At 48.7% G+C, this 12946-nt stretch overlaps 4 protein-coding genes across 4 annotated transcripts; 3 read left to right on the forward strand and 1 right to left on the reverse strand.

Moving 5' to 3' along the window:
* Window positions 1–971: 971 nt before the first annotated feature.
* On the forward strand, window positions 972–2747 carry N7443_003747 (uncharacterized protein; the record flags this gene model as incomplete). Its single annotated transcript, XM_056883803.1, has 2 exons — window positions 972–990; window positions 1021–2747. 2 exons carry the CDS (start codon window positions 972–974, stop codon window positions 2745–2747), a joined length of 1746 nt encoding a protein of 581 aa, XP_056742081.1.
* Window positions 2748–3297: 550 nt separating this feature from the next.
* N7443_003748 (glutathione synthase) lies at window positions 3298–4895 on the reverse strand (the record flags this gene model as incomplete). The annotated part of the gene is made up of 2 exons (XM_056883804.1): window positions 3298–4540; window positions 4594–4895. The coding sequence occupies 2 exons, from the start codon at window positions 4893–4895 to the stop codon at window positions 3298–3300; spliced, it is 1545 nt and encodes a 514-aa protein (XP_056742082.1).
* A 437-nt stretch (window positions 4896–5332) lies between these two features.
* N7443_003749 (putative SNF2 family helicase/ATPase) lies at window positions 5333–10595 on the forward strand (the record flags this gene model as incomplete). Its single annotated transcript, XM_056883805.1, has 2 exons — window positions 5333–7962; window positions 8015–10595. The coding sequence occupies 2 exons, from the start codon at window positions 5333–5335 to the stop codon at window positions 10593–10595; spliced, it is 5211 nt and encodes a 1736-aa protein (XP_056742083.1).
* A 799-nt stretch (window positions 10596–11394) lies between these two features.
* On the forward strand, window positions 11395–12863 carry N7443_003750 (fungal specific transcription factor domain-containing protein; the record flags this gene model as incomplete). Its single annotated transcript, XM_056883806.1, has 3 exons — window positions 11395–11847; window positions 11900–12610; window positions 12672–12863. The coding sequence occupies 3 exons, from the start codon at window positions 11395–11397 to the stop codon at window positions 12861–12863; spliced, it is 1356 nt and encodes a 451-aa protein (XP_056742084.1).
* Between the last annotated feature and the right edge of the window lie 83 nt (window positions 12864–12946).

The following is a 12946-nucleotide window of genomic DNA, read 5'->3' on the forward strand; positions in this document are numbered from 1 at the left end:
TGACGATATAGGAGAATCAAGACACGCAGAATTTCAGCATGAAATGATCGTCAGTAATTCGGAGAAATAACGCTTTGATTAGAAAAGAGACCACGTTACATGAAGTTTCGCTCAATTAGGAGGCTCGCAGCATATACACGTATATAGAACTTGTTACAGTCGGCTGTTCATGCGGTGCTCCCACACCCTTCGTGCACAGTGCATAAGATCAGCAGCCCTCTGACGATATAGGAGAATCAAGACACACAGAATTTCAGCATGAAATGATCGTCAGTAATTCGGAGAAATAACGCTTTGATTAGAAAAGAGACCACGTTACATGAAGTTTCGCTCGATTAGGAGGCTCGCAGCATATACACGTATATAGAACTTGTTATAGTCGGCTGTTCATGCGGTGCTCCCACACTCTACGCGCACAGTGCATAAGATCAGCAGATCTCTGACGTATAAGTTTTCGGCCTTTCTGTTCAAAATCAGGCTTATGTTGATTCGCCTAATACAAATCTCTCGGCATGCGAGTTATGGCCACTCCTAGTACATAAACATCGGAGTTTCTCATAGTCTATGTGCGAGTTGATTGATTCTTAGTGTCAAAGAGTAATATCTTACCTCCCGAAACAGTGAAAAGAAATTAAGCCGAGAGTGGTATTCAATCAGACTGGGCAGTATCATGTTCGAGCTACAGCAAACCCAAGAGCCCCAATTGGAGGCGGATCTTTCTCCACCTACATCGCATTCAATACTACCGAGCAACCAAGTTTCATCGGCTCATGAGTACAACAGCGAATCGTATTGTATATCGCACACAAGACATTCAAATCCCAATATCAACTACCACGAGTCTGATTTCGATAATCATGAATTTGATATAGAAAGTGTCGGCATCGAACAAACCTGCGTCGTTGGGATGACGGGAGGGGAAATATTCAAAGAGATGATACAAAGACATAAAGTTGATGTGATCTGTATGTATGCCTAAATCCCCAAAATGTATGTTTGCATACTGACTGTATGATTCAGTTGGGTACCCCGGAGGAGCCGTGATGCCGATTTTCGACGCGATATACCAGTCAACTGACTTTGACTTTATTCTGCCTCGTCATGAACAAGGAGCAGGCCATATGGCAGAGGGATACGCCCGTGCGACCGGAAAGCCCGGTATCGTCTTAGTCACTTCTGGCCCCGGCGCCACCAATACTGTCACGGCACTCAATAACGCATTTAAAGATGGGACGCCATTGTTAGTGTTCTCGGGTCAGGTCCCAACGGATGCTGTCGGCTCCGATGCTTTTCAAGAGATGGATATTGTGAGCATCACACGGCCCTGTACGAAATGGTCTGCTATGGTGACAGATATCAAGTTTCTCCCACAATACATCAGCCATGCCTTCAACGTGGCTACAAGTGGAAGGCCCGGACCTGTCTTGCTAGATATGCCGAAGGATATCACCGCGGCCACAATACAGGAGCCAATATGCTTGCCGAAACTCTCATCTGCAGTTGAAGAAGAAAACCCCGAGGATTCCCTTGACCGACATATCAAGAAAAAGCTACGAGAAGAAACCATCCAGCGCTGTGCACAACTCATCAACCAATCCCAGAAACCGGTCATCTATGCTGGACAAGGTGTTGTATCCTCTGCACTTGGCCCGACACTTCTACGCCAATTAGCCGACAAAGCTTGTATTCCCGTCACAACCACACTGCTTGGCCTTGGTGCTTTTGACGAATTCGATGTGAAGTCGTTACATATGCTAGGGATGCATGGGGCTGCATATGCCAATCAAGCAATGCAGAAAGCGGATTTGATTATCGCCTTAGGGGCTCGCTTTGATGAGCGAGTCACTGGCAATGTTGCAAAGTTTGCACCTGCAGCGAAGGCTGCAGCGGCAGCAGGCAAGGGTGGAATCGTTCACTTTGATATCAGTCCCAAGCAAATCAACCGAGTTGTCCATGCTACCGAGGGTGTTGAGGGAGATATTCAAGAGAGCTTGACAGATCTTTTGCCTTTCGTGAGCGCAGTTTCCCACCGCCCAAAATGGTTTAACCAGATCGAAGAGTGGAAAAAAAGACACTCGCTTCTCTCACTGGACACGCACCACAAGGCATTGTCAAACGAAAAGACCGATCCGCAAGTCTTAATCGAAAGGCTCAGTCAAATGACCCACCACCTTCGTGATGAGACTATAATTACTACTGGAGTGGGCCAGCACCAGATGTGGGTAGCCCAACACTACAAGTTTACGCCTTCTCGTCGTCTGATTGCCTCTGGTGGTGCCGGAACAATGGGATTCGGTCTGCCTGCTGCTATAGGAGCTAAATTGGCTTATCCAGAATCTCTGGTGATCGATATTGACGGGGATGCATCATTCAACATGACTTTGGCCGAACTTAGCACAGCCGTCCAGTACAATCTTGGAGTGAAGGTACTTTTGCTGAATAATGGGGAGCAGGGAATGATTACACAGTTGCAGAATATGTTTTATAAGAAGCGCTATTGTCACGCGACCCAGAAGAATCCGGATTACGTTGCCCTTGCGGTTGCGATGGGGGTGGCTGCGCAGCAGTTAAGTGACTATACGCAGATAGACGAGAAGCTCCAGTGGCTACTTGACACGGAGGGGCCTGCATTACTTGATGTGATCATCGAGCCTAATATGCCTCTCTGGCCAATGGTTATCCCAGGAGCGTCGTTGGATGAGATGTTTCTGTCGGACAAGGTCCAAATGACCGATGACAAGAAGTGAATTACAATTTTAGCCTGTTATTGTGCAAAAAAATGTAATCAGGCTTCTATATGGATTTGTAAATAAGAAACGGGGTCGCTTCACTTCTCTGGCTTTGATTATTAACGGCGTTGAAATTGTCGCAGCCTGGTCCACACCGGGTGGTGTGACGCGTCTCAAATCTTACCGTAAGAATTGTGCCGCAGCTATTCTTGTACCGCGCTGGATCCGAGTGGTCAGCCTACAAGATCGACGAAGCTATAGGCGCCACGTCCTGCGTCTTATCCGCTAGGCTTTCAGGCTTCTTTTGGAGCAAAAGTCTTTCAGCATGGAATCGGTTGTTTAAATTGAATATAAAGGCGTTGTGGTTATCTAACTGCTTCATGAATATGGAAATAATTGAATGGGTGGGCGGGAAGACCGGGAAAGACGTTAAGTGATGGCCTGGGAACGAGTGATTCATTGAGGACGAGCGATGACTTGCTACATGCTAAGTACTCAAGGGATATCAAGGCCTTGAAAAATTACCACCCGAGGACGGTTTGATACTCCATGAATGGAATCTAATATGCTAATACAGAAGAACACTGTCCAGACTGGAGAAGCCAGCGGCAACGCCGCCCTCATTAACCTCCTTTCCCTTCGTTCTCAACAGCCACCCGCCTTCTTCGTTGTGAGATATTTTCCCTGTCTTATCCCACAGAATTGTTCCATAGACACCGAGTTCTGAAATGACGCTGCCACGAAGAACTTCTCCATCATTTCGCAGTGCAATATTCTGGGCATTGGCTGCCGGGTTGATCAACTCCATCAAAACCCAACCCTTCCAATCAGACTCAGGCATCGACCGCAAAAAGTCTGGGATCTCAGATTTATAGATGTTGTTGCCTCCGCCTTCTCGTTGCGGCTTGAGGACATGCTTCATAGCGGTCTCTGGGCTGAGGGCCAATTCCCGACCCTGACCCGTGGTCGAGAGGTCATACTGGGGAGCAAAGGTTTCTCGTAATCTTGCAACGATTGCAGGGTCAACATTACCGAGGAAGCTTGACAGGTGATCGGGCCCCGTAGGCTCTGCAAGAACTTGCTGGATTTTCTTACAGCCGGCCAGCTGGTTAAGCACGCTTGGACACTTGATTGCCCCAGAGCGTTCCATGTGCAGGCGGGCCTCCCAATCGCGTTCAGACTTATATTCGTCGGGGGAATAGTATGCTCGAAGATAAACAGTCGTCACTTCAAATGCAGATTCCGGAGAGTGAGGAGGATGATAGATTAGTGGCCGTGATGGGTTCGAGTTGGACACTGTTGTTTGGTCTAAGATCTTGCTGCTCGCCAGACGGAAGACGGGGATTTTATAGAATTGGGTGAGTCGCTTTGATAGAGCATATTGGTCGAAGACGTTCCGTTCTCCTTCTTGGACTATGAAGAGAACACACAAAGGAAGATCTGGGGTGGACCTCGATGGCCCATATGCCTTGTGCGCGGCAGCTAGGCCACCAGACAGAGTCTCAACAGCAGTATTCTCGGGCGGCACACCGGATTGTAAGAGAGGATGAGGCGGATAGCTGATCGGTGACCCGGGTGGTGAAGTAAGAAGCTCCGTGTGCAATGACCTGACAAGGGCAGAAAGCCCACCAAATGATGACGATATGGTGTTGAATTCCACCTGCTTCAATGCTGGAGCATTATTAGGCGTGACATGAGCCATGTAGTCAGATCTGTAAAGACCCAAGGACAGGTTCTGAACATAGCCTTCCTTCTGTACCGCCAGATGTGTTTTCCATAGGTTTGCCACGAAGTCATCGACGTCGACGAGACTTGAAGAGATATGAATTAGCTAACATCAATCAATGAGCGAGGGAGCCCATACTCTTCTATGATTTTTCCCAGCCATTCTTCGTTACAAGTGATGGCGGCGTATAGTTCGTTGTAAACTGTTTGCAGCGCCCGAGCCTCTTCAAAGCAGACCTTCGGAAATGGACTGGGGAAAAGTGTCACTGGGGCATTGGTTGCCAAAACTCGATTTGGGTCTGCTCCTTCAGGAAGCATTGCTGGATTCGGTCGAACAGTAAGGCCATTTTGGATGGCCCAATCTTTGGTAGCTGTGACGAGGTACTCTTGTTGGGCTGGCGATAGGCCAGGAGGGTAATTGGTGTACATTGAGTCGTCCATGATATCGTTATTATCGAGGAGCTAGGAAAAGAAATGGAAGCTACCTTAACACTAGAGAAATTGGATATGCCCCTCTGCTGATAAATCACTCGCGGGGAAGCCGGCCCTTGACCGCCCGTTACACCGCCCGTTACACCGCCCATCACACTGCCCACAATCTTCCACACCGCCAAATTTTGCTGGCAGACTGATCAAATAACTTCATGCGTATCTGAGGCGCAACATCTCTCTTTGTTTGATCTCGCATATTGCTGTTACTCTCCCCTTCACCCTACGCCCCTGATACTTATGCACTGAAAAAGTGTCTATTTGGAAGTGCTCTCACCCAACCGTGTACCGCACAGGGGGCTAATAACTAGTACGTTTGTATCTACACCCATTCTGAGAAACTGAAAACTGAATGTCACGGATTCAGGCCCCCTCCCCAATACCGCGGAATGACAGACTTTCTTGACTCAGATCCCCTTGAGTGGGGAGTGGAAGAAGTTGTAGCCTTTCTCTGCAATCCTCTTTCAGCTCCATGGGCGCTCTCTGTGACTTCTCCGCGACCAGACCCTCTTGCATTGGCAGCTGCCCTCCGCGACAACGAGATTGCTGGAGAGGCCTTGCTTTATGATGTCGACCCACAGGCTATCAAGGATGATCTGGGTGTGAAAGCTCTTGGTCATCGCAGCAGCGTCAACAGAGCCATCGAGTGGCTGCGGGCGCGTTCCTCGAAATACCAACTATCCAAAGCAAGTACAGCCTTGCCCAAAGTTCCCTTCACCGAATCACCCAACAATAATATCCTACGCCATGAATTACCAAAACCTGGGGTCTCCACTCTGGAAACAATTACCACTAAGACAGTTGGACAGCCCAGCCCAGCTGCCCCGCCTGTACCCGTGCAATATGTCAATGGCAAACGTAAAATAGCACCTACGTGTGTCCCTGGCCTCAGCGAGAAGAATCCAACAATTTCATCTACTGTCCATGGTGGACCGAGTCGAGGAACCCAAATGGGGCAACCCTCGCAACTTTTACCCAGCGAACAGGACCAACCTGAAAGTGATGCGAGATCTGAGGCGTTCTTTGACAAACTAATCGCAAAATATGGTCCAGTTGAAAACGAAGAAGTCCTCCCAGCGTATGGAGACTCAGGGTCAGAAGCCTCATTTGACTCAGAGACCTGGAATGAGATATCTCCAAAACACAAACTGGAGAACCAGGGTCCCGACGATGCCAAACTTTCAAAAAGAGATGTGGCATCTATTGTGTCACAGTATATTGCAGGCCAGGAGAAACTCTGGAAGGAACAGAGCCTGCCAAGAAATCTCCTAATTGCGCGATTTCTCTGGGAGGAAGCCCAGAGGGATGCAGCCGCGAAATCAGATTGCTCAGATCGTCTCCGCCACCTGGAGTCCCGCTTGAACACCCATCAGACGGAACTTCAAAAACTTGACTACCGCTCGCGCACCAGGATAGAGAAGTCATGTGCCGCCATGAATATGACTATCTCGGAAATCTGCTTTCAACGATGGAGATTGACTGTCTTGAACTCAGACGTGTGTCCGCCTGATGTAGAACCACCCCCAAGAGCCTCTCAACTTCGAAAAGCACGCTTAGCCCCCGAAGATTCCGATGATGACAGATCGGAGGATTTGGGATATGACACGGAAACTTCCTTCGAAAGTGAGGACTTGAGCGAATTCGTCATCACAGACTCCGAAGAACAGAGCTCTGGACGCCAAGAAAAGGAATCCAGGGATGATAAACAAAGGAATTCACAATCACCTGCTCGAAAAAGACCACGCATGACAGAGAATGAAGGTACTCATCAAAGTGTTGATGCCAGTGTGGGATTCTCTCTTGTTCCTTGTCAGTCCAAGGAGGGTCTCGATTTTATTGATCTCACAGGCATGAGTCCAACCTCAACATCCTTTTCACGAAACTCAGACAAAGCAATTACGCCACCAGAGCCTGAAGGTGCGGATGATTTGGAGATTCACACACCTCCTCTGAACCCGACTCCGGCAATTCCTCTACATGATGCCGAAATGGACTTTGATCTGTCGATGGACAGTCCCCCGATTGATCAAATTTCGGAAACCATGATCAGATCTCCAAATCCGGCGCCCCTATTGGACAGTGTCAATGATACTTTGCAAGTTCAAACTGGCGAGAAACGCCTTTCCGTTCTTCCCCACGTTAGCACCAGCGATAAGGCGCTTCCTGCGCGCCAGGAGGATATTGATATGATCAAAGAAGTCTCAAACATGAGTGCCGAGGAGATCGCAGAGTCACAGGATCGTATCAGGCTATTGGCAAAGAACATCATGAATTTGAGTTCAGATGAGCTCCAATCCTACCCAAAACGCTTGAACGCACTGCTGGAGGAGACATATACAGACTTGGTTGAGGAGACACTGAGAGCAATGATCCTCAATCAACTAAACCCGAGAACCAAGGGAAGAGATTTAGGCGAAAATGCGTTTGCCATGCGCACAGCCGAATTGTTTTTGTCCTGGCATCACTGCATTGTTTTGATACCTGACCACGGCATTGAAAAGAAATTCATCACAGAGGGCCTTGCGGCCATCCAGCAGGATAGTCATGGAATGTTCCAAGCGTTTCTTCGAAGATTCAAAGGTTTCATTTCTGCGGTCAAGACCTACAATATTCTCAATCCATCACGACAACTTGTCTTAAGTGAGAATCGCGGGGATTCCATTTCCAGACCGCGCCTTGGCTCAAAGACTAATGGACAAAATGGCACTAAGAAGAAGCATACGATGAGACTGCTCAGTACACAGCAGAATGAAGCCCAAAAGCGACTCGACAGGCAGGAAAAGGCCAGAGCGGAGCTAGAACGTGAAACAGAAAGGAGGGGATTGAGTCTACATGATCCTGCCGGGCAAGCAGTGACCTTCAAGGAACCCAAAATATATCTTCATCCGGAACTTGGAAAATTCGTTAAACCACATCAGTTGCGAGGCATCCAGTTCATGTGGCGGGAGCTCATTGAAGCTACCGACTCGCAGGGATGCCTGCTTGCCCACGTTATGGGACTTGGCAAGACATTTCAAGTGTAAGTGGTTCTTTCTCCCTCCAATTGGGATTGAGTATCTAATGTTTAACAGCATATGCCTTCTTGTAACCATTGCCGCAGCCGCAGCGTCAGATGATATTAAAATCCGCAACCAGATTCCCCGCAAGTTTCATCGATCTCAGACTCTTGTTCTGTGTCCATCTGGAGTGATTGAGAACTGGATTGATGAGTTTGCCATATGGGCACCGAGCGGTCATAGGCTCGGTGCAATTCGTGAAATTATTCCTCGTGTCCAACAAGACGAAATCTTCAACCGATTGGACCGGATCAAAGCCTGGAATTCAGATGGCGGCATTCTCATCATGAGCTATGAAATGTTCCGCTCTTTGATACAGTACAGGCCTACTAAAGCTAGCAGGCCTCTTAGCATTGAGCAACAAGAGTTGCTCTCAGAATGCCTCTTATCCGGACCAAACATCATTGTCGCAGATGAGGCGCATAAGTTGAAAGGTGAGAAGTCCGCCATCTCGCAAATTGCCTCTCGCTTCAAAACCAACAATCGCATTGCGATGACGGGATCTCCTCTCGCGAATCATCTATCTGAGTATTACCAAATGGTTGAATGGATCTCGCCAGGCTACCTGGAGAACCCCCAGTCTTTCAAGACTAAATTTATGGAGCCGATCCAGGCCGGATCCTACATCGACAGCACGACAGCAGAGCAAAGAGAAAGTTTGTGCGCATTGAAGGTTCTTGGCGGAATCTTGAATCCCAAGATCCATCGTGCAGATACTTCCGCCATTGCATTGGACCTTCCTTCTAAGACAGAGTTCGTTATCGTCGTGCCTTTGACAGACCTGCAAAGACGGCTTTATGACACTTTTGTGGCATGTCTGAAGGAAAGTCCCGAATCAGATGTTGCCACAAAATTGTGGTCATGGTTGGCTCTCTTGCAACTCTGTTGCAACCATCCGGTCCCCTTCCGTGAAAAGCTTGCCGATCGATCGAGTCAATCAACATATGATCCAGATGACACACTCGATGCAGACAACTCTGTTTCCGTTCTTCCAGCATCGATCAAAGATGCCGGACTACCCAGTGACCTCTTCCCCAAAATCGAGGCTCTTTTCATAAGTGTCCAGAAACCGCTTGGTCCAGAATTCTCTCACAGATCTACTTTACTAAACCAAATTCTCAACGAAGCAGCCAATGTTGGAGATAAGGTTCTGGTCTTTTCGCAAAGTATCCCGACTATGGACCACCTTGACAGGCTACTCAAGAAATCTGGCAGAAAATTCCTCCGTCTCGATGGCAAGACCCTAAGCGCGCAACGGCAATCGCTATGTAAGCGGTTCAATACCTCCGACACCGAGCAAGTCTTTTTAATCTCAACTCGCGCGGGAGGACTTGGCCTGAACATTACTGGCGCAAACCGAGTGGTCATCTTCGACTTCTTGTTCAATCCGACATGGGAGGAGCAGGCAATTGGACGTGCCTATCGTCTCGGCCAAAAGAAGCCGGTATTCGTTTATCGCTTTATTGCCGGTGGGACCTTCGAAGAAAATATCTTCAACAAGGCTGTCTACAAGAGTCAGCTTGCTGTCCGTGTGGTGGACAAGATGAACACTATCCGCGAAGCTGCAAAGAAAACTAACGAGTACCTCAAACCTGTCCGTCAGGTTGAAAGAGAGAGCCATGATGAAATTCTGGGGAAAGACCCCCAAGTCCTCGATAAAATTCTCGCTGGGCCTTTCGGGAAGGCCGCCTTGAAAGTGACCCTGTCGCACCTCAAAAACAACGAAAATGACACCCTGGACGGAGAAGAACTCAAATGGGTTGAGGAGGAGCTGCGCATGGAACAACTCAAACGGTCTAACCGACCTGCATATGAGGCGGAACTCCAAAGGCAAATAGCGATGCTGGCTGCCGCGCAGAGGAAAAAGGATGAAGAGTTGCGGCAGCCTTTTTTGATGATGACCCAAGCCTGGAAGCATCGAGAGAGTGCTGTTCCGCTCAGTCTCGATTCGGAAACCATTGCTACGACTGGTGCCATGCAAGTTGTCTCATACATACCCACTGCGATGAGTCTACTGCAACAAGGCAATCATATGGTGTCGATGTCCTCGTTAGGGTATTCGCCCAGCTCGGTATCTATGTGCCAACGACGCCCCACCGCGCCTCTGATACCTACGGCAGCTCTGACTAATGGGCAGGTTCAAACAAGCCTCCATGGCTCATTTTTGCACAACCCGTCACTCCACGGTGAATATCAATTGGGGGCGGCATCTGCCAACGTCGTAACTCCGCCTGGCCCTACGGCTTCGCCAGGGCCGGTTCCCAGGCCGCACACCCCTCAGCATTTGTATTCCACAAACGGCCATCTCTCTCCTCAAATCCCTGGTAATGGTCTCTCAGTCCATGGTGCCCCCAAGCGATTTGCTCCAGCGACTCCCGCTCCAGTAGACCCTTTTCAACCCACTCCTTCCATTGCTGATGTCGCGGTACCTGACCCCTCTCCATCTAGCCTAGGTGAGCCCAAGGACGTCAGCAGCGACAACGACTCATACTCGCCACAACTGAACGAATGTATGAGCAGCCCATATTCACCAAATCTCGAAGTTGGCGAGAACGATGCGTACTCACCACCGCCAAACTTCCCTCTATTTCAGTGATGGCTTGCTAATTCAGGCTATTCGGGTTGCTGGAGCTCATTTCTACACTAACCCTCTTTCTTCTTTCTTCTTTCTTGTTTTGCATGTACTATTGATACCCTGTTTGCGCTTATCTTTTAATTTTATCTGCTCCGATCACGCTCATCTTGCGTGTGGCATTTCGCCGGTCCTGCCTCTGCGCTAGACTCTGGAATAGCATTATTCATTAGCATGAATGTGATATCTGAACACATACGTACATTGATTCCTTTAAACAGTCTAGATCAAGACTTATAAAAGCAGCATAAATATCAACGACCTAGTAATCTGCGCAAAGGAATCAAGAATAACCACCAATTGATGAAGAAGCCAAGCTCCGAACGGACCGCTATCTTCCCCGCAGTCAAGCCCGCTTATCTTTGTCCACTACTTAAATGGGTGCCTCCACCTCTCTCTTGTAGTCATTCAATGACCGCAATTTCAAGAGCTCGCACTGGCTGCTGGACTTGCCGTTCGCGCCGGATCAAGTGTGATGGTAGGTTTTCCACTCCTGTTCAGCACCCAGCCCTAAGAAGGATATTCAGAGAACCGCCCAGTTTGTCGCCGCTGTTCCCAGAACAATAGCCCATGTGAATATGGGATCCGCTTGATATGGAACGAGCAGTCAATCGCGCGGGGTGTCTGTCATGGAAGAGCTGGCGTTTGGTCGAAACGAAGCAATGTTGAACGCGAAGGGAACACAGACGCCCGGAAAGCGAAGGGCACTAAAGACAGACAGTCACCCCCATTGGAGCAGACGGGTTACTCTAGCCAAGTCTGGATGTTCTTGAACACAACCACGACGGATCTTGAGATCCACTTTGATGGCACACAAACAAAGGGCCCCAGATCAGAGACATCGCGGATGCGCTCATTGCCCCCTTCTCTGAGCACTATTCCAGCCGAGGGCCGACGACCAGACTATGACCCGGTGTTGATGTCTTACTTTGAAACTATCATCTGCAGCAGCTCTACACTTGTGGACAACGCGCACTATAATCCTTATCGATACCTTATTCTCCCTATGGCCCTCCAGTCAGAGGGACTTTACCATGCTACGCTCGCCATCGCGGCCAACACACTCGGTTTATCCAATTCAAAGTATCGACTTCCGGCATTAGAGCACCATAACAGAGCATTAAGTCATCTAAGAAGTCTTCTTACACAGGATACGTGGGATGAAAAGGAGTTAGACGAGATGCTCGGACTGGTTCTCATGCTCTGCTGGTTTGATGTTAGACGCCAAGATCTCCTATCTGACCAGATCCAAACTAATAGGCCAACAGATATCAGATAACAGCCGCCCGTCATGGGTCACCCACCTGAATGGGTTCCAAGACTTAATTCGCACCCGACAAGAGCGGCCTAGTCGCTCAGCTCATAGCAAAGAACTGGCAAGCTTCTTCAATCGATACTTTGCTTTCCATTTGGTTCTTGCTCGTACGGCATTTAGGGTCAACCCATTGCCTCAAGACTCCCCAATGATACCTGATAGCATACTTGAGTCTCCCGACACGATAGACCCGTACATGGGGTTCAGCCCCTCTCTTCTGCTGCTGATCAACCGAGTCGCCGAGCTCGCGTGGATCCAACGAGATGAGCAGAAAATTATAAGCGCGACAGCAGTCTATAATTTAAAGAAAAGCCTCGAGGAAGTTGAGCAAAGGATACCAGTGGAACACCTCGATCCCAACACAGAATGTGCAGCAATCGCAGAGGCCAATCGGCTCGGAGCACTTTTGCTTCTACATGAAATCTGCTCACCAAAGTCTGTCTGCTCTGGAAGTCTCCATCTTCCGATGCTGAATGTGGAAGAAAAGAATGGCTATGTTGAGCAGATTTTGAACTTGATATTGATAAAAAAGGCAAACATGATGCGTACGGCAGTTTTGCCCCTCTGGCCTTTGTTTTTGGCCGGATGTTGCGCCCGCAATGAAGAAGAAAGGATAGTCGTGATGCAGTTATTTGGAGAATTTGAAGCCATTCGCCGGTTTGGGGTATGTCTTTCTTCGCTCGCTCGAGACCAGACGTAATTTCTAACAACTCATTACTACATAGAATATTGCTCCGGCTATGGAGGTTATCGAGATGGTATGGCGTCAGCAAGACCTCTCAGTGCAGGACGAAAGAAGACGCCAGAGAATCAGGAATGCGAATGGGAACGATGAAAATGATCCCTTGCGAGGGGCCCGCTTCTCTTGGGAACATGCCATGGTGATGTTGGGAGGTTGGAAACTAAGCTTGACATGACTGCTTTTTGGGCGACAAAGCTTGTCATCCTGTGTTAACTAGATGGATTTCCATAATTCTAGAATTGAGACGATAATGAGTTG

Source organism: Penicillium atrosanguineum (assembly GCF_028827265.1).
Source record: "Penicillium atrosanguineum strain IBT 20685 chromosome Unknown utg000003l_segment0_segment0, whole genome shotgun sequence".
Taxonomy (NCBI): domain Eukaryota; kingdom Fungi; phylum Ascomycota; class Eurotiomycetes; order Eurotiales; family Aspergillaceae; genus Penicillium; species Penicillium atrosanguineum.